The sequence below is a fragment of the Perissodus microlepis genome, chromosome 1 (genome assembly GCF_051167445.1).
Source record: "Perissodus microlepis isolate ML-2025 ecotype Zambia chromosome 1, ASM5116744v1, whole genome shotgun sequence".
Taxonomy (NCBI): domain Eukaryota; kingdom Metazoa; phylum Chordata; class Actinopteri; order Cichliformes; family Cichlidae; genus Perissodus; species Perissodus microlepis.
In genome coordinates, this window is record NC_140461.1 from 27,486,703 (window position 1) to 27,507,285 (window position 20,583).

At 42.1% G+C, this 20,583-nt stretch overlaps 1 protein-coding gene across 3 annotated transcripts in view; it reads right to left on the reverse strand.

The window, feature by feature from the left end:
• dmxl2 (Dmx-like 2) overlaps window positions 1-20,583 on the reverse strand; it is a 39,443-nt gene that overhangs the window by 8,077 nt on the left and 10,783 nt on the right. For 2 of the 3 annotated variants that reach the window (XM_084931101.1, XM_084931041.1), the window contains exons 6-43: window positions 20,321-20,387; window positions 20,051-20,223; window positions 19,503-19,683; window positions 19,200-19,380; window positions 18,864-19,082; window positions 18,492-18,763; window positions 17,461-17,724; window positions 17,030-17,259; window positions 16,730-16,932; window positions 16,034-16,155; window positions 15,419-15,508; window positions 15,177-15,285; window positions 14,959-15,078; window positions 14,614-14,841; window positions 13,964-14,250; window positions 13,322-13,494; window positions 12,584-13,235; window positions 12,117-12,446; window positions 11,908-12,027; window positions 11,660-11,795; window positions 11,211-11,321; window positions 10,920-11,089; window positions 10,512-10,609; window positions 10,219-10,384; window positions 9,553-9,817; window positions 9,220-9,422; window positions 7,823-8,215; window positions 7,077-7,259; window positions 6,647-6,943; window positions 6,352-6,543; window positions 6,153-6,229; window positions 5,751-5,881; window positions 5,020-5,265; window positions 1,761-1,951; window positions 1,511-1,644; window positions 1,336-1,421; window positions 946-1,147; window positions 334-451 (exon numbers count right to left, since the gene is read on the reverse strand). In XM_084931101.1, coding sequence (XP_084787227.1) covers window positions 334-451; window positions 946-1,147; window positions 1,336-1,421; window positions 1,511-1,644; window positions 1,761-1,951; window positions 5,020-5,265; window positions 5,751-5,881; window positions 6,153-6,229; window positions 6,352-6,543; window positions 6,647-6,943; window positions 7,077-7,259; window positions 7,823-8,215; window positions 9,220-9,422; window positions 9,553-9,817; window positions 10,219-10,384; window positions 10,512-10,609; window positions 10,920-11,089; window positions 11,211-11,321; window positions 11,660-11,795; window positions 11,908-12,027; window positions 12,117-12,446; window positions 12,584-13,235; window positions 13,322-13,494; window positions 13,964-14,250; window positions 14,614-14,841; window positions 14,959-15,078; window positions 15,177-15,285; window positions 15,419-15,508; window positions 16,034-16,155; window positions 16,730-16,932; window positions 17,030-17,259; window positions 17,461-17,724; window positions 18,492-18,763; window positions 18,864-19,082; window positions 19,200-19,380; window positions 19,503-19,683; window positions 20,051-20,223; window positions 20,321-20,387 — 7,420 coding nt within the window. Of the gene's footprint in view, window positions 1-333; window positions 452-945; window positions 1,148-1,335; window positions 1,422-1,510; window positions 1,645-1,760; window positions 1,952-2,291; window positions 2,319-4,218; window positions 4,297-5,019; window positions 5,266-5,750; window positions 5,882-6,152; window positions 6,230-6,351; window positions 6,544-6,646; window positions 6,944-7,076; window positions 7,260-7,822; window positions 8,216-9,219; window positions 9,423-9,552; window positions 9,818-10,218; window positions 10,385-10,511; window positions 10,610-10,919; window positions 11,090-11,210; window positions 11,322-11,659; window positions 11,796-11,907; window positions 12,028-12,116; window positions 12,447-12,583; window positions 13,236-13,321; window positions 13,495-13,963; window positions 14,251-14,613; window positions 14,842-14,958; window positions 15,079-15,176; window positions 15,286-15,418; window positions 15,509-16,033; window positions 16,156-16,729; window positions 16,933-17,029; window positions 17,260-17,460; window positions 17,725-18,491; window positions 18,764-18,863; window positions 19,083-19,199; window positions 19,381-19,502; window positions 19,684-20,050; window positions 20,224-20,320; window positions 20,388-20,583 lie in introns of all 3 variants that reach the window. The other variant, XM_084931187.1, reaches the window with a different exon arrangement.

Sequence of the window (20,583 nt, forward strand, 5' to 3'; positions counted from 1 at the left end):
TATAAAATATGTTATTTTTGTAAAAACTGCTCGGATACTTCACTTTGGTAGGGCTAGTTGTTTGATGCCTACAAGGATCATAAATCTCTATGTTTATAGGTGTCGTGTCTTTACGTGTGGTTAACCTGGGCTAATGTCAGCAAATCCACTTCAGAAATTTGTTTTCTATGACAATCATGTGTTACACTAAGATGAGGAGGAAAAAACAGAATAAAAGAAAAAAACAACATAATATAGTTGCTGACTAACGTGATGTTCAAGTACTTAAAATTCATAAAAGAAATTATAAACTTCATCTAAGGAAAAAAAAAAGATTAAATGCCATGTGCCGACCTCGCTCTGCTTCCTTTTCTTTGTGAAGATGTAACGTATTAATGTCTCCTGAAGAACTTCCTGTTTGACCAGGAAATGCCACAGACGTCGGGCTGGAAAGGACTGGTGGTTCCTTGTCCTAAAGAAAAAAAAAAAGTGGATGAAAACAAGGTGATCACAAACAGGCTGTTTGTGGCTGTCACTTTGTAAAATCAGAAGCAAAGAAACTAACAGAGTAACACAAATTCCTGTAGTCTGCATGGAAGAACACTGTCTTGTCTGCAAACACTTGCCAGCAATCTTTAGCAGGTAAAGCCTGAAAAAACACAAAAGCTTGAAAAAATGTGATGCAATCTGGAAAGAAAGAACAGCCACTTTCAAAATTCAAGTTATGCCTTCTGGCTGAAACCAACATGTTTCTAGGGGTGGAACTTGTTTTCCATTTCCAGTCGATTTACACTTATTTCACTACCACTTGTGAGCAGTTAGCGAGCTGTTCGGAGAGAATACTGTTTTTTCCCCCAGCAACCTTTGGTCACTAACTGGTGTCTACATCTGTGCTACTGAGGCCTTATCTATTTATCTGCTGTAAGTACAAAGACAAAAATTACATATAGAGGATGTAATACTCACTTGAAGGGTGTGTTGTCAGGCTCCAGCATGGCCTTATGTCGCAGTATTGCAGGGCCACCTCCTGTGCTGAGGTCAGTAGGGTAAGTGTTGATGTAGTTGGGAGGTGGGCCATCAAACGTATTCATTCGCTCCAACAGAAGCTGCTCCCAGGTCTCTAAAGTCTTCAAGACAGCATTGCTCAGAGGGGACGTGACTGGCAGCTCTGGGACACAAACACATACACAAATTTGATATTCAGAAGCAAAAAGCTATGAAGCGTTTATCTGTGGATTCCATATGATTAACAAATTATTGTTGAAATGTCCTAAAATATTTCCATGCACCTTCATAAAGAATGCATCGCTTACGTTTAGAGAGGCGTTTAGGATCGGTCTTTTGGCGAGCACGTACCTGTGAAGTCCAGGCCAGTGAGAGGAATGAAGTTCTTGACATTGTGATAAGCCAGTTTCACCATGACCAGGCGGATCAGAAACCAGCTACATAACCCACAAACACACAAATAATTAAAATATGAACCACAATGAGTCTCAGAGGAAATAAAGAGAAAGAGGCATGCTGGCTGTACCTGTAAGAGTTGGGGTCAGAGTGCTCAGTCATCTGTGTGTCAGATAGGAAGGCGTCATCATCATCTTCGTCATCCTCGGCACCGCTTTCGTCTGAGTCATACAGGGCGTTGCTGTCTGACAGTGGCAGGAAAGGCTGAGAGGGGAAATGATCAGCAAAGAGTAAATGAAAGGTTTAAATATGTATATTGTTTATTTTTTTAAACCTTAAGTCTGAAGCAAAGATTCAGTTTGACAGTTTTACTCTCTTACTTTGGCCACAAAATAGTCCCACATGCTCAGCTCTGGGGGAATGAACTTCTCCCTGTAGGTGGGTCTTTCAACGGGAACAGGAGGTGGCGTGGCAGGTGTCTCCTTTACAGGGCGTCCAGGAACCAGCATCCTCATGTTGAATCTGCGTCTGTATCGGTCCACATCCTCTGCTGGGGGCTGAGGGGGAGCCACTGTAGCAGAAGAAGAATGAAGAAATGGTATATTTCAAACACAAGACAATTTGAAAAGAGGTCTGCAGTGTGCTGCATTTTATACAAAGGCTGAAGATCAGCTGAAACTCAGCATCACTTTAAATCCAAAAAAGAAAAAGAAATAGATCCGGAGGAAAAGTACTGCATCCACATCCTACACAAAACACATAATACCTGAGAAAGGAGGCTCCTGTCTGCACCTAACTTCAGTCACAAATGAAACGTCATACACTTTTGGAAAGGAGAAATATAAAAAGGCACAAAAAGCACACGTTTGGGATGTAAGCACAGGGCAAGAAACACTCGCTAGTACACAAACCTGCACCATTATCCAGGATGACTATCTCTGGTATCGCACCAGACAAAACAAGACAAGACACAAACCAGAGTAGACAGTGCAGTTAGACACACAGATACTGCACAGTCCATTACATAATAGAATCAGTGAATATTTCATGTGTGGGCACAAAGAACACATCAAACGATGGCAAATTTCTTCAGCGATCATGTGCTAAGCATTTCCTCATAACCATAGCACTTAATAGGCAAACACGATGAGACTGGCAACTACAGTATGTTAAGGTTAAAATGAGTTAATTAGAACATGACAGTTGGGCATCAGCATGTACCTTTTCTCTAAAGCTGTGTGACTGTGCCATGCATGCAGGTTTGCTGCGGCCCTCAAAAGGACAATTTTAACAAGTGATTTTTATCAACAGGCTGGCATTTAAGATGGCCTGTCCTCTAAAGGAGCTCTTCAAAAGGCCCCTGGCCTTGCTCAGAGCTGCCTCAAGCTCTAGAGATGTGGAGTCTAAATGCCAGTCCCCATCTTCCTCCCTCACAAACACAATGTGAGCACGGTATACTCTGGCCTGATGAATATGGATGAACAGTGTCAATTTCAGCCAACAGTGACACAGTAGAGCTGTGAGCACTTTGGGAATGGCTTAGTTTTTGAAATAAACAGACAAATACCTGAATCATGTCACACAAGCGCTAGTATAAATCTATAATGCAGTAACTAACTCAACTGCAAATTACTTATGTAGACCAACTCCATTTGCATTACTTCAAAATACAATCCCAGTTTCAAGAGAGTTGGGATGCCGTGTAAAATGCAAATTAAAAACAAAATGCAATTTTTGCTAATCTATTTTCATCACAGTAGATCATAGAAACCATATCAAACATTTGAAGGGAGATTAAGTACCATTTTAAGAAGGATATTAGCTCGTTCCCAATTTGATAGCAGCAACATGTCTCAAAAAAGTTGGGGCAGCGCCATGTTTACCCACTGTGCAGGATCCAACCTTATTTTAATCTGTACAAGTCAGGACTGTCTGAGCAGAGCAGCTGCAGGACTTTTGGGAGAGGAATGCTGTCCCATTCTTATCTGATATGGGATTGCAGCTGCTGAAATCTGCAAAGCCTTCCCTGAAAAAACTAATCTGAATGGGAGCACATGTTCCTCTAAAACCTGTACATACCAGTCAGCACTGATGGTGTAATTCCAGATGTGCAAGCTGCTAGTTCCATAGGTATTAATACAGTTCCATACCATTTCTGAACGGAGCGCTCTCCTCTTTAGTCTGGAGGATGGTGCGTCCATGTTTTAACAAAAAAAAGAATTTCATCTGACCACAGATCAGTTTTTCTAGTTTGTCTTAGTCCATTTGAAATGAAGTTTGATCCAGAGAAGACAATGGTGTTGCCTTCTCTGGCAACGGCCTTGTCCTTTGCGCACAGGGAAGATTTCTCCAGGTTCCTTGAATCTATGAATTTTCTTGAATTTATGGACAGTAGATGATGAGATTTTAAAAGTTTTACACTGAAGAGGACCGATGATCCTCAGCTCTTCGAGATGCTCTTTTTTTTTTTTACAAAGCAATCATGTTAGTGACATGTTGTAAATGAACCTGGTTAATTGCAAAATGTTATTTTTCAGGCCTTTTGTCACCCTGTTCCAACTTTTGGTATTTGTTGCTGTCATCAAATTCAAAGTGAGTAAATATTTTTCATGAAAGAGTAAAATATCTCAATTTAAACATCTGATAGGGTTTTTGTGTTTTATTGTAAATAAAATATAGGTTTAAGAAATGTGTAAATTGTTACATTCTGTTTTTGTTTAGATTTAACACAGCACCGCAGTGGTTTTCTTGAATTGTGGTTGTATTTCATTCTAAAATCTGGACAACACACAAGTAGATATTTAGCCTGAACGCTACAGGAAGCCTCTGAAAGTGTACCTGGTTTAGTCTCAGATTCACATATAGTGGGCTGCTCAGCATTGGCCTCTGAATACTCGTTGCTAGGCCCAGCTGGTGCTTCAGTGACACAAAATGAGCACAGAGGACGTTACAACATGTACATGCAATGCAGTATACACACACAAACACACACACAGCTGTTGGCTTGTCATAACAGTAGTGGATTTTTTTTTTTTTTTTGTTTGTAATGCTCATTCAGCAGTAGCTTCACGATAGAGTGGTGGGTCAGTCAAGCAGCTGCAACAATGCAAACCTTTACAATTACCATGCACTGCAATTCTGCAAACCAGCACTGCAATCCACCAGCCCAGTTACTCACAGCTGGTGTTAGCTGCAGATACCACAGTGCCCACCCCCTCGTCCCTTAAAACAGGAGGAGGGGGACGTTTAGGGCGCTGGGTTTCAGTAGGGGTGACAGTGGGGTTTGAGGTGAAGTTGCTCTGCTCTGGTCTTCCTGTCTCTTGAGACTCCTCTGGCCTGGCTGCTTCAAAATCAGCTGGCACTGGGACACAGGGCAGAGGGCACACTCACACAAGACGCTACACACGAGTAGCAGCAGCATGTTAGGAGCATCAACAGGACAGTGCTAAGTAAATATCTATGCGATAATACCAAAAGTGGAAGTGATCAGAGATGTTAAAGGGAAAACAGACGTGGGAGGAAAAAGGTCAACGTCATGTGCTGAATCAAGGGATAAAGGCAAATAATTACAACCATGAACAATGTTGACATGGTAAAGATAAAGGTTTTAGATCGCTAACTACCAAATTGTCATTTTACCTGGTGGAGCTTCAGGCCTCTTTGGCTTAATGACGACTTTGGCCCCTCCTCCGAAGACTGCGGCCCACACCCGGTTATTGAGGGGATGTGCTGCCAGGCGGAAGAGTTCATTGCTGCTGTGAGTGCCCAGGCCATGGATTAGCAGGGAAAGATATACTGCCACAACAGCTTCACACAGGAGCACGCTGAGCTTTGGCTGGTCCTCGTCCCTCGCGGATGTCAACAATGAAATCAGGGACGACACACCTGCAGAGAGGGGAAGCACATCCAACGTGATAAACGTGCAACAGATTAACCCCTAATTTACACAAATAACTTCCACAGGCAAACAAAAACACCATCTCAGCACCATCGAGAACCCATTTATGAAACCTTTTCAGGATGGCGTGATCAGTCTCTTTCTTTCCATTTCCTTCCCAGAGGCCACTGAGCTCCTATTATAGAACACCATCTGCCTCTCTGCATAAACACAGACTGCCTGCTTTGCTCTGCTCTCTCTCGTCCTGCTCTTCACATTTTCACAAAATACTGTCCTTGATGTTTGCACAGAAAGCCATTTTCCCCATCCTATGCATCTGTGAGGATCCTCAAATATGACTTCAGTTTCATTTTGTAAAACTACAAATTAGAGCAAATGTGTTATTATATTCTAATCCAAATTCTCTCTTCAGTCAGAATCAAACCAACTCCCCAAAAACACCACTGGGTAGTAAAGTAAGAGGTCTTATTACCTGGCCACTGTGCAGGTGCAGAGGTGGGAGTAATATGCTCTTCAATGCTTTCTGTGCGGAGTCGTTTCCTCTCACTGAGCAAAAGGCCCTGGTAAACCATCCCTGTAAACTGGTTGGCCTCTGTTTGACTGCTGCAAAGCAACCAAAACATTAAACGATAAAGTCACAACAGCCCAAAACATGCATGTTCAACATTTTGTTAAATATATTTATTCTTCTTTCATAGTGTGAAACTCAAAGATACAAATGTCTGAACAGACCTGGAGTCATACTAAGCTACACAAGCACAGCATCAAAAACAATAGTTCTTAACTACTAAATAGCAATGAGCGTGCACTTTGAGCACAAGGGTAATGTGAAGCCAGTTTTGGTTTCTGGATATGTTGCAATGCACGTGTTTACCTGTAGCTGTGACTGTCACACAGTGCTTGATAGATGCAAGCAGACAGAGATGCTGCTAGCGTGTGCAGAGCGTTCACCTAAAAACATGAACATCACTTTTCATTATTCATCCCCAAACTGAACAACCAGACAATAAGACTTTCAGTCAGCTTAAAGTTAAGTTAGAGATTTTTTTTTTTTTTTTTTTTTAAATACTGACCCGATCGTCCATGATGTCCGGATGTGGTGGGGTCTCCATGAGTGTGATGGTGTAGAGGATGTCATGTATGTGATTGCTGAGGTGGAGAACAGGGTTGGCTATGACCGTCTTGGTGGGGGCAATGTAAGCAGATAACAGGGGCAGTGTAGTAGGCAGAGGCAAAGGGGACTGCAGCTGCTTCACTGTGGTCTCCTACAGAGTATGACAAAAAGTGAATTTGCCTTCTCTGTAAACTGTTTTGTACTAATAAAAAACAAACATATATAATGACATATGTATAAATGTACATGCATACCTGCTGGCTCTCCTGCAGGAGGAACAGAAGCTCCATGCGAACAGAGGTGACTCCGCCTCCCTTGGCTCCATGAAGGCTGCAGTAGGATAGAAACACTCTGAGCAGGGCCTGGTTCTTCCTCAGCCATGCCTTGCGCCTCTCAGAGTGCTGCTGTTTGGCCTGAAGCCGGCGGCGCTCCATCTGATGACGCTCATAGGCTCCGGCATCTGTTCGCTCCAATACGTCATCTGATATGTCCACCGATGTTGAGCGTTCTCCCCAGCGCTCCACCTCTGACTCTTCCTCCTTTCCTTCCACCTGAGTTGATAACGTTTATGGTAAAAAATAAAATAAAATAAATTACAATGAACCAGAACTGAAAAACATTTTTATAAACATTCAGCAGTTTTTAAAATAGGCTAAAACAACATCAAATAATATTAAAGTCCACCTTATAGTTGCAGATTTTATGCATGGCTGCTATCTCCTTCTCCAGCCAGTTGTAGAGCTGAAAGCGGAGCTTCCCTCCGTCCACCTCAAAGCCTGTAGCCAATGTACGCAGCTCTGTCATGAGGATCTTCAGACAGGCACGGAACTTCAGCTGCTCTGCTATCACGTCGACCTCCGACTCGCCCTGAAATACATGCGAGTGACTTAAAGGAAAAAGACCGTGCTTTGTAGCCTCCTTGAATTTTATATTTGGGGCCGACCCAATTTGCAAATCAAGCCCAAAAACACTCTCCGACACCTTTGCTGCAAGTTTCCACCTTTTGGAGAAGACCCCACCAAAAAAAACAAACCCATGTTTTTCTTTTCTCTTTTCTCATTCAGGAAAACTACATCTGAATGAGAGTCGAACCCTCACAATTGTTTTTTATTATAATAACGATTAAATTACATATCCTAATAAACATTATTCTCTCCTGGCTGAGTGTTCAGGCAGGTCTTCTTTGATGTGTTAACTCCAAATACAAATCCTTTAAATGTAACATTTTGGTTTGTATCTGTCGTCTCCTATATGCCAGATAAGACAGTAAAGAAACTAGACAAGGATGTGCCTTCATACAACATCAAAATGAAATTGTTGTTTTTTTCCTGTTTTGGTATTTTAACTGTGCAACCAAAGGAAAAAAACACAATAAAATAAAATCTGAGATCTCCACAATTACTCAAGGAGATTCTAGATATTATTGCTACCTGTGAGTCCTCTCTTTGCAGTTTCTGGCTGCCTTTTCCTGAACCTTCCTCTCCTTCGGTTTCCAGCTCTGGTTTCTTCATGGTTAGACCATCATCGTCCTCATCGTCATCATCTTCCTTGTCATCTCCCCATTCCAGCTTCAGCTCATCTTCCTCTACCTTCACCATAGGCTGGCTCCAGTCCAACCCACCAGTGCCATCATTTCCTCCCCAGGCCTGTGTCGGTGCTGCTGGAGAGCCCCAGTCCAAACCTCCCTGAGTGCCATTTTCCAAGGGTTGGCTTGTGTTTAAATTGGCCTTGGATGAAGCCTTGCTGAGAGGCGATGAGCCAGACTTCTTGCAAACCTTGGGGATCTTGGAAAGTACTTCCAGAGCTAAAACTGGGCAGCCCACCTACAAGATTCAGAGATTATATAATATGTATATGAACTTTTGTTATATAATCTCTGCATGCATGCTTTTGTAGTTATCAGAATGATACATAGGGGGATGGAAGTGAAAAATTGCAATCATTTTTCTTATTGTAACAAAGTGGATTTTTTTGTCTACAATGATGATTATGTAAAAGGTATGACATCAAACAGCGACAACTAAGGCCTAAATCTGAATCTGAATCCTAAATTCACAAACTCTGGTGGGTCAAGCAAAAATGTTAGTTTCTTAGTTACAGCTTATCTAATTTCCTTCATATCACACTCAATGACATCCTGGCTGGGTTAATGCAACATGTAACTGAGAGCCTCCAAGTATAGTTTTTATTCCAGTCTATTTTTTCCTGTTATAACACTGCTACATTTCATTTCCCTTTAGAGGAGTAGAAAGAGAGCAAATTCAGCAGATCTTCATGGAGCAAAAATATAATAATGTTCTGTGATCGAGCCCAACAGCAATATCATTACTTATTACTGCATTTCTGCTAAACTACAAGGCAAAAATATTCTTTCTCTTTCCCTGCGAAATTGTATGCGACTGCAGTAAACTGCGTGTAACAAATTTTGCGTCCTTTGATAGTGGAAGTTGATTCTTGTGTAAAGCTGTTTGCTGTGTTTGTGATTTATTTATGAAGCTCATGAACATCACGGTTTCACCCTATCCTGTTTACCCTAGTCCTGCGATTTCAGAGGAAGCAGTCTGGACATTAAAAATTGATCATCAGTTACAGGCACAAGCAACAAAGTGCACTTGAATTTATAGGCTAAAAATGTTCTTTGCTAGTTGTGTCAGAAGGCGATGATTTCACTAATCTTTTACTCTTGTCCTTACCATTTTAATGTTTACTTCAATTGTAACTGGCTTACTTTATACTACATATTTATACTTACACATATAATGTACAAGTTCCCAACTCCATCAAAAGAACTGGATTGGAGTAAATAGCTAGATTAGTATGGACTCACCTTGAAGTGTGCATTGGCCGTAGTGAAGAACAATTTGCGCTCTATGAGGTTGATCTCGTCTGCGCTGCTCTTTTCAGCAGTGAGGCCTACTGTTGTTGCTGTGCCCGCTGGATTTGCAAAGTGGCGGCGAATGATCAAAGGGTGTGTCCTTAAGTAGTTATAGAAGCTAAACACCACAGGGTTGCAAGCCTTAACCATCACATCTGATGCACAAAAATGGAAAGAAAAGGGAGAAAATATTTATTTCAGGTGAAAACAGCATGAATAATGCACAATCCGCTTTCAGTGGAACGTGCCGTTTAAAAATCACTAAAATGTCTTCAACCAACTAACCAGGATTCTCATCGTCCTCTTTTGGGATTCGCTCCAATAATGTGTCCAAGGCTCGCGTGTAGTCTTTCATGATCCAGTAGGCTATGCTGCGGAGGAACGGATCGGGGTGCAACCTGGAACAGTGGTACCCACTCCCGTCCCTATTGCAGCCCAAGACCTTCTCATAAAGGAGGCCTTGGCAGGTGGATGAATTCTCAAAATCAGCCTCATACAGCCTTGCTACTATCATGGCTAACTGGAGATCCTCCATCTTCTCCAGCAACACCTAAACACCATGAAACAGCGTGATGAGTTAACGGTGCAGTTTTTTTTTTTAAAAGAAATAACAAGCCAAGTGCAAAACGTTAATGATTTCTGCAAGGTACAAACAAACTCACACTTCCTTTTCTGCCCATCTGTATATTTTGACTGTGTGTTGAGAAAAATCTAGGCCAACAAAGACTATGTGCTACTGTTATGCATCTTATTATTAATATAATTTAGGCTTCTCTTTAGTGATTTAAAGGCTGAAGAATATCCCACTCTGTCATCAACATATTTCTGTACCAATATCACCTTAAAGAGAGACAACTTTATGATATTGCTGCTGCAAGTTACACTGAAATATGCTACTGGAGTAAACACAGCATCAGTAAGTTGTCTGTGCACTATTAAAAGTCCTCAAACCTCTATGGCATCTTTGAGGGAACCAGCCAACAGGAAGAAGGCAGCCGACTGTTCAAAGCGCTGCTTTCCCAGTAGGGAGAAAGCATTTTTGAGAGCTGCCTTTCGCCAGCGGTCTTCACTGAAGTTGTTTTTGAAGAACTGAGTCATCTTCTCGTCATGCTGAGACCTGAAAGAACAAAGCCACAGAATTTGGCATCCATTCTACTTTAGTAAGAAAATTCACTTAAAACCTCTTGTTCTGAACATTGGAAAAATTATTCAAATTAATTATGTGTTTAGAGAAAATGTCCAACCTGAAGAGTCCCCACAGGACAGCTTTCTTCTTCATGGCCAAGTAGAACAGGGCAGCATCTAAAGGGTCATTTTGTCTCTGGAATGCAGCTTTTCCCAACTGATTATAAACAAGCAATAGTCGTTATTTAGTTATTTCTAAAGAGTTATCAATATTTACCAATTGTTTTGATTCATAAAGTCTTTACAGTAACTCCTAGCTGTTTGATATTTATTAGAAATGGAAAACTCCTGTAGGAAATTAATTACATTACAGTGTAAACTGGATGGTAAGTTTCCTTTTCTAGTTCATATACTCACCTAGAAACTGAGGCAATATCTGAGTAAAATGACATTTTATACAGATATTGCCATAATCAGCATTACATTTTGATTTTTATGTATATAAATACGCATATTTATTCTGGTACCTTCTCCACCATTTTCCTTAGAGTGTTGATGTTTCTTATCCACCAACCCACACCCACGGCCCGGAGCTCAGACCACTGTGGGTCGCCTCTCTGCATTGCTGGGATCATGTTCAGCAGCTCTTCCTCTGCCTCTGAGTGGAACGCCCATGCAAAGTGACACGTTGAGAGGCCTGCAATAGAAGCAGATAGTTGGATCGGGATAGTGAAAGGAGCAATATACCCCATAACTGTCATACAAAACGTTTTGTATACTCGTCTCACAGCAGCAGCACCATGAGCAGAGTACTTTACCTTGGTGGAGCAGCTGCATGCGGTAGAGTGGGGGCAGAGAGGTGAGCAGGCAGGTATGAAGACGCATGGCGAGCAGGTACCTTAGTCCACACTCATCAAGAGCCTCGCCACCTACACAAATACCAGCAGTTGATCAGTTTTTTCCCCCCCACAGACCACTCAACAAGAGGGCAAAGACCTTTAAACTCAAGTATCACTTGAGTTCATGTGATCCTGTCACACAATAGGTCTCCAGTCCTTGAACCTTCTTACCCTCTTCTCTGCTTACTTAGCACAAGAACAACCTGCTAATGTCTTCCTCACAAAAGACTAAATAAAAAGAACGAAAAACTGAAGTAAAAAAAGGCAAAAGATACTGAAAAAGAGAAAGGAACAGTTTAACCACCAATTGTACACAGTCTCCTGTACATATCATAAGTATGACTGGAACACACACAAACTAGATAGACCTGTATACTGTTGATCAGTGGAGCTTGCGACCTCAGCACTTGTGGTTGCAACAGTATCAGCCAAGGCCACCAAGAACATCTGCTCTAGGCGGGTCAGGCCTGGAAGGCTGGAGTGCATGAGGTGACTGGACAGCACCTGGACACAAATGAGAAGAAAGCAAGTGAAGCAGAGAACTGATAAACAAATATTACTTCTCCATAAGTAGATTTTTATGTAAAGAGAAGCCTATTTTTTATTTCATTTTTACCTGAGCATGTTCTGGTCCAAAATAGGTAGGCCCATATTGAGACAGGTTAATAACTCGGGATTTTTTCTCTGGTTTATCTGTGGCAAAGTTTACAAAGTCATCCGTGGTAACTGTTGGCACCTGTTAATGCAGGAAGAGAATAGTTTAAAGTCCTTACACGCAGGTAAACCTTTAACAACAAAATCTGTTCAAGTCTTAACTCTTCCTACCTGGAAGAGGTCAGCATACTGGTCCTCTGTGGACTTTTGGGCTGCCTCACCATCAGTCCCTTTAGTTCCCTTAGCATTCTCTTCAGGTCCTTTATAAGAGGTGTCTAGGTCAGCCAACATGAGGGAGTACAGAGGCAAGGGAGGGATGGAGTTGATCTCTGTGTAGTCCCTGCCTCCGTCACGGCCCGACACTATGGTGTCTTTTGCTGTGCTGCCAGTAACGCTGATTGTCCGAGACAGATGTCTCCTGGCTCCGCCCTCACCTGCCTCCACATCCCTAACCACAGCGACTTCCCCAGCAATACATTTTACCAGGTGGGCGAGGATGGCCTGACACACACAAAAAAGACCAAGACTTTATTAAAATCAGCTAATCCGCATCACATCGTGTGAAAAACACTGAATAAAAACTCACTAGATTTCACTTGGATGTTTTTCACTACTGAATGAGGTAGAAATGGACTCACCTTGGCACGCCGAACTCTGCCCAGGTCCATGAGTTCCAGCAGCTGGGTTGGATGGTACTGAGGCAGAGTTGGGGACAGCGAGTGAGCTGCTTCAAAGAGTCCTCCTTCTTGAAGTCCTGCCGGGGCACGAAGGGCCTCATCTACTGCAGTACTCCCCTCAAACACACTCTTTGACCTGGCCCTCCCTTCAAAGATCGAGGAGGACACTGTGCTTTGGCCTCCGGCTATGTCTGCTGATGAAAAGTTGCCTTCTTCTCCCTCACCGGGCTTCTTGTCCTGATGCCACTGTGCATACACATGCATTTCACAGTCCATGCCCACCACTAGGATGCCATCCCTTACCCAGGAAAGGGAGACCGGCAGCGATGGGGTGCCATCCACAGATGACAGGAGGTCAATGGTCCGAAGCAAGATCCAGCGTGAGCGGATCCCCTGTTTGATACTGCCCCCTAGAGGAAGGGTGATAACAGCCACACCCTCCTTGCTGCTAGTCTGCTCATTGACCACACCAGAGATACGGCCATACATAAGAATGTTGGAGCCCACTCCCACAGTGAGGATGTGCGATCCATCCTCCTTTGACAGCCAGTCCAAGTGCACGTAGTGCTTAATGTTGGGTGAGCTATGGTCTCTGCTCATGTACAAGTCAGACCTGAGGTGAAGAAAATGAATAACCTATCAGACATACAAGCAAAACACTTAGTCTGACATAATATGATAAACGTAATAGTTCCTGACCTGCTGTAGACAAAGAGATTTGAGTCCACACTGACTCTTGGATCCAGGGTGGAAGAGGGTCTGGCGAAATCATCCAGGTGGACAGTTTGCTCTAAAACCCACTCTGAGCCACCAGTAGACTCACACTCGTAGATGGACACATGCATAGAGAAGTCTTCTCTGGAACTTAGACTCTGAGGACAACAGAAGACCATTTGATTTAACCTGACTGCTGTGACAAATCAGTAAGACAGTAAGGCTTTTAATAATACTTTTTACATGCACCTTAACACTAAATACATGGACTTGCTTGTAAGCCAGACTGCTGATGTTAAACCTGAATTTATTTTCACTTCAGTGACATCTAGCTAGTTTTTAATCCCTTCTCACTAATGCTTATCATTTCTAGATGCAGCCCAAATGCAAAACTTGATCATTCTCCACTTTATGTAAAAGTAAAATAATATGCAGACACAGGGCATTAGTATCCATTAATGGGAGAGTCCAGGGTCCAGCCAAATGATTTTTCTTTGCCCAATTTACATTTTTATTGCATTTTTCTTTCACCTCAAGGTAATTTCCACAATTTCTATGCTGCGTGTTTTTTTTTTGTGGTATAATACATTCACAATACAAATACAAAGCCAAATTCTAATTTCCTACCTGTCCTTGTCGTGGCTGTTTGAAAGCCACAGCCAGCCTGCCGATGTAAGAACACGATACAGCTACAGGCCGGCCTGACACACACACAGCACTGTTGTTGTCCTCCTCTTCATTCATCAGAGCCCAGGGCTCCCAGCGGTACACCCGGTTGTCCTCGCCATCCATACCATTCCCATCATCACCCTCCACAGCACAGTGCCAGAACCGCACTCGGGAATCAGAGCAGGTTGTAACAATCAAGTATGGAGCCAGGCACACGGGGTAAATAGAGGAGGAACTCAGATGTCCTGGTAGAAAGAGGAGACAAAATGAAATTTAAGAATATTTTTCTTTAGCATATTCTTTCATTTAAACCCATCAGGAAACTAATTTCCTCAGAACTGAATGATAAAGACACACAACCTATTGAATATACTGTGTCGACAGGCATTGAATTATTACAGTAAGTAAGGACGGGTGAAATGCTCGTTAATGCGTTAGCGCTGTGCAGCCCCACGCATAGGGCGACCTGTGCTAACTCGGTAACTGAGATTTACCGCGTTAATGCAGTTATGGCGTTAACGTCATTTTAATGAGATTAACGCTGACAGCACTAGTTTTTACACATCAGTAACAACAGCATGGTTATACTCATAAGTTTATATTCCAACCTGCAGATGGGGTCGCCCTAGTAACCTCCACCCCATGAGGAAGGTCAAGGCGTTTGCTGTAAACCAGCTTTGAGCTGAGGATCAGTTTGCTAGCAGATTGCAAGTTAGCTGTTGAAGTTGACCGTGGCAAGGGTCTGACAGGAGACGTCTCTGGAGATGAGTCAGCATTCACAACTTGATTGGGAACCATCAGCTGGCTCTGGAAGCTGTAATCTGGGCTTGGCTCATCTGCACACAGAGGCAACACATCAGAAGAGACAAGTTAATCGAAATTAAAAAAGCAGACTTCACATTATTTTTCAATTTCACCTATAAATGCTTTGCTTCACGCACCAAAACACTTACCCACACAGGCCTGCACAGACTTAAGATGTAGATGCCACATCTGCAGAACAGAGTTCCTGTTGAGATCCTTTTCGATCACCACCAGGAAAAACTTCTCAGAGAAGGGAGGAGGTTGGTAATCTGGATAGAGTAAAATGCAGTATTATCGTCATCTAATGACAACTGGGTTGTAAAATAGGAATAAACAGACTGACACAGAGTTTAACAGAGTGCTATACCTCCCCCAGGTGGAAAGGCTGGTGTGTTTGCTTCTGGTTCTTTCTGGGGCTTGTAACCTAGAATGAAGTCCTCTTGGAAGACATGTAGCAGCTGTGTACTGGCTCCACACTGGAGGCACATGGACATAGCATCACACAGTTTACTATATCTATTGATCAGGAGGTTTCAGTAGTTCATGCCAAGAATTTTGGTCTGTCATTGATCTGAAGTGGGTGAGAAAAAATACAGAGCAGCTGCTAACCTGGTTTGTAATAGCATCCAACTCTATGATACAGCCGGGTCTGGCTGTGGACTGCTGGCTGACGATATTGAACACTTCGCCCACGAGTTTCTAAAAAGAGATATACAAGGAAAAAATAAAACACAAAAAACACATAATCTACTTTGTATTTCATCATACTGCATTTCATTTAAAACCACTGGAGTGGTAGAAAGTGTTGCATAATATTTTTTATATTGTACAGAGGAATGAAGTCTGGAAATTGTTATAAGGGCATGAGGAAAACACATATTTTGCTTCAAAAACAACATGGCCACATGTCCTATAATCAGGATCTGTGTGACTGATGTAATAGGTGTTAGGTTATTTAAAAGCTGGCTTATAGCAAAAGTTAACATCTGTGAATAATGTGTGTATTTGACAGCTGCTGTGTTTTATGGTTGGTGTTCACCTTTAAGCCAAACAAAGCCAACAAAGCAACACATAAGCCTGATTTTAACTCAATTCTTGGTCCCTCATGACAAATTCTAAAGTTCCGCAGTGTGAGGAATGAAAACCCAGATACATTCACATAAACCTTAAACGAAAACTATCACATTGCAGTGAGCAATAACAAAACAGTGCATATATACTCACAGATGTTTCAGGATCTGACAGCTCATCCAGTAGTTTCCTGGCATCCACAACAGCTTGATAGAGACGCAGGTTTTTACCATCTGATGCCACGAAGCAGGCACTGGCACTGTTACAGTAAGTTCCTGTTAGACACAACACAAAGATTGCAGGCTTATTATTGGGCAATGCACATAACTCTGAAGGACACTCATAAATGGAGCCATCCAAGAAAACTTCTTCAAAGAGCAATAATCGGGACAAACTAGATTGAGAATGGGTTTGAATTAGAAAGGGTATATATATTTTTTTTTCTTTCAAGACTTATGGCATCAGTATCAATAAGACAGAAGAACACTGCATTTTGACCGCAAAGCTGGAACATACTGCTGATTCGTTTGCTACTGCTGGAACTGAGTAGCTGTGACAGTTGTTCAGTATTTCCTGAGAAATTCTGAACTTAATATCATCCTGCCACCTGGACAAAAAAAATAACTAAGTGCAGCAAGAGTCTCAGCAAGAGTGAAATTTTCCCTCTTAATCAAAATTCTTGTTATTAAGCTAATTATAATAATGATGATAATAATAATAATAATAATAATAATAATAATAATAATAATAATAATAATAATAATAATAATAATAATAATAATAACAACAACAACAACAACAACAACAACTCAAAAATCAGCTTTATATAAAAATGTACGGCATATTTACCAAGTACAGTGCTGGGTACTAGCGTGGGTAGCCAAGCAACATTGCTGAAGGCAGAGGTGTGCAGAGAGTTGATACGGGCCAATTCTGAGACGCCTCCAGTGCAGGACAGGGGTCCAATGTGGTCCACTCGCCACAAAATCAGCTCACTGTAGATGGCGTTGGGGTCATGGAAGGTCCTTGTAGCTGCATTACGAAGCTGCTTCCTTAATAATGGATAACAGTTACAATTACTAGCCTATCACCAGCAAGCTAAACCCATTATTGACTGCTTCAGTTCTCTACCTCTACTCCATGCTATACCTGGGAAGACCCTTTGGTAGGGGAAAGGTAGGAGGCTGCTCTCCTTCCAAACTTCCAGGGGCTGAGGGAGGGGTGAGCAGGGCATTGTGGTGAGAGGAGGTCAGCAGCAGCGGCAGCACTGTGTGACAAGCTTGGTCATTCAGATGGAAACGATGGCCGCAATACCGGAACTTATGAGATACTGTCAGTACATTGGAGAAGTCAGAACGCTCTGCAAATGTCACAGCCCACTGCAGAGAGAGGAATCAAAGCTTTTTGTGAGGAAAACAGAATATGCAAAAAACATCAAATTATAGTGTGAACTGCAAAATGATAGATTGTCTGAGAATTGCGTCAAGCCTGTGGAAACATCTTGGGCTAAAGTGGCAATTTATCAAAACATGTGAGCAATGCCCTCAGAAAGAAGAGCGAGGTTAACCTCAACCTCGTACCTGGTTAAGAGATCCATCAACATGCTTGGAGACCATCATGACAGCTGGACTAATGTGAGGGTTGGGAGGGGAGGTCACAGCAGCAGAACTAAGGCCAGCTGAGGCTGAAGCAGAGTGGGACACATGTTGGACTATCCTTCCCTGCTTGCCTACTCCAGCGCTTACACCCTCAGTCAAAGTGCAGGCATACATGAGGATGTTTTTACTCAGTGAGTTGGCATCTCCTGTGGGAAACGCCACCGGAATACGGGAGGAGAAGGACACCTGGAGGAAAATAAGAAACAGTTGCGAATATTTTCTTAGTGTCTTAACCCTTAAGAGATCCACCTATCAGTTTAAATCAACATAATAGTTCAGCTTCCTAACGATATTCCTTTTGGCTTACTCATCTGTGCTAAACCAACTCAAACACGTATTTAACTTGTATTGTGTAGATATGTTTTAATATTAGAGCATTAAAGTCTTTTCATACTCCACTGTATTTTTGCAGTCAATGCAAAAGGGATATTTTTGAACAAATTTAAACATCTGTGCAGCTGAAGCCCAAAATTCAGTCCTTTTAAATTTAATATCCTGTTTGGTCCTCCTTACAGGAGTGCTGAAGTGCTGCTCTTTCTAGGACAGCCGGATGCTACAGTGCAAGCTTCTCGCTGCATATCAAAGTGAAAATTAGGTGAAAAATTACTTGGGCTCTAACTTTATTAAAATGACAAAGACTTCCTTCAGTAAGTTATAACAGCTTTTGCTAATTAACATTAATTCTGTGGGTAACTTGATAAAGCGCAGAGTACACTCCATAATTCTCTATTGGAGAAAATGAAAAAATATATTCTGAATGTCAAATACGACTGGAGGAATGCTGAGTCAATTTATATTTGAGAAAAAACAGTCACACAGTTTGTGCTGTGAGCAAGGTGTGTACGAGCAAGTAAACGACTGAATTCAATTTAAAACAGAAAAGTTACAATTTAGGAAAAGAGATTATGATTTGCTTGAAAAATGTTTTTCATATTCTGAATTTTTATGCACACCTGAACCTGTCTGAAGATGCCCTGGTTGAATTCGTCCAAGTATTTTACATGCCAAACCAGGAAAGATCCATCCAATGGATGGATGGTAAACAGCATGTCCGGGCTCTTGTTCCACTCTGTGATCAGAGTCTCCATCTTCCTCTCTAGCAGCATGGAAGGCAGAGGCATGCTAGAGCTGGATCCTGGGGAGGATGCCTTGGTGCTTCCCTGCTCCCCTGACTCACCCTCTTCTCCTTGCTCTGAGGATGCTTTGTCAGACATCTCATCCAGGTCTGGAAAAAACAAACAAAAACAAAAAATGATTTAGTCTTACACGTGTCCTTTAACATGGTACGTTTTAAGCAGCCTTATATATTGTTAGCCTGGTCATACCAAAGTCAAACTTCATAGGGGATCCTTCAGGATCCAAGGGGTCCTCAGTAGTTTGGTCCAGCTGTTGTTCAGAGAATTTACGGAGTTGCAGCATAAAAAGGTCCATGGATGAAGTGAAGCTAAGATCCTTATTATTGAGCCAGTGAACCACAAAGCCTCCGCCACCTGTGCCATCGTCTGGGTTAAACACTGCAGAGTCAGCTAGCACTGATGGGATATCTGACAGACAGAAACATGGCAGGAGCACAAATATTACACAAGCTTAGATTAAGTTTACAGCTCCATTCAATGTGCACATTGATTCATTTTAAAACCCAGTCCAACAAAAAACACTACCTGTGTTGGGATTAATACTGGCCGAGATATGGAAGTGACACAGGGCATTGGCATGATGAGCGATGTGGCGGTGAGTGTGTGCATCCTGTGTGCCCAGCTGAGAGGGCAGCAGCTCACTGTGTGCCACTAAAGCAGAGGACCGTCGCCGGCCACGGCGCAGATGTTTTAGGTGGTGGATTGACTGATTAGAGAGGGAGCACAGGAATAAAGGCAAGAGAACAGGTCTGTGTTATTCCTTTCTGAGAAATATTCCATTTTTTGGTCATTTATGAATTATTTCTGCTGAGATTGAACTAAGTGTACCTCCAAAGCATGTTGGATCTTGTCCTTATTGCCTGCCAGGCCTGGCAGGCTAGAGCTGAAGGACTGTGTGTTCTCAGTGATCTGTCCACCAAGCAGACTGTCTTCAGGTAACAGAGTCTCCGACCATAATCTACACACTCCATCCTCACAAGATGTCAGCAACACATTGCACACTGAACCCCTAGAAAATAACAGAAGAATGTAATAGTCCTTCAGTAGTTCTTTTTTTGATTCATTTGCCTTTATTAAAAATGTTCAGTCAAAAGACATTTTAGGGACACAACAACAATTTTTTATAACAAGAGTTAAGTATGCATACCCCATGACTAAAATAAAATTATTGCTGGATGCCCAGTTATTGAACCACATTTTTAACCAAGTGCACTGAATATCTTTCTGGCCTAACGCATCACTCAAAGGAGGCAAAACCTCATTTTATAGCCAAAACATTATGTCTGGCTTTAAAAGACAACAAGCACGTACAACAAAAGTGGACAAATAAACACGTTTACAGCATAATATGTGTGTGATCATGTGTGCTTTCTTACTTGGGCATGTACTTGCTGGTCTTCCTCCAGGACACACCAGTGACCGAGCGAGGATGAGCCAAGTAAACAAAGGAGAAGTGAACAGGAAGAGGCTTTTTATCAGACGGGTCCTGGACCACCACTGCGGATCTCCAGCCAGTAGTGGGATACCAAACCTTGAGTAAACAGTCATCCTGTACATGTGCAGAAAATCATTATATAGGCAAACTGAGGTACAAAAAATGTTTCAACAATTTGCCATTTTTAAAAATGTTAACATGAATCTTTAACCTTTCCAATTGTGGCAAAATACTCTCCATCAGGAGACCACTTGGCTGCGTGGACAGACGCAGCGGTCCTAAAAGAAAAGGAAAAAGAAACAGAAACAATATCAGCTATTAAGGTTTCTCATGTGATGCCAAACACACTTTCCTCAAGAGCTGTTCACCATGTTGGACATAATGCAATCAATGGCTGTTAGGAAATAAGATTCTCAACTGGCAGGAAATGGAAGCTCCATCAGATTGAAAGCTCTTGTTGAGTGAAATCCGTCA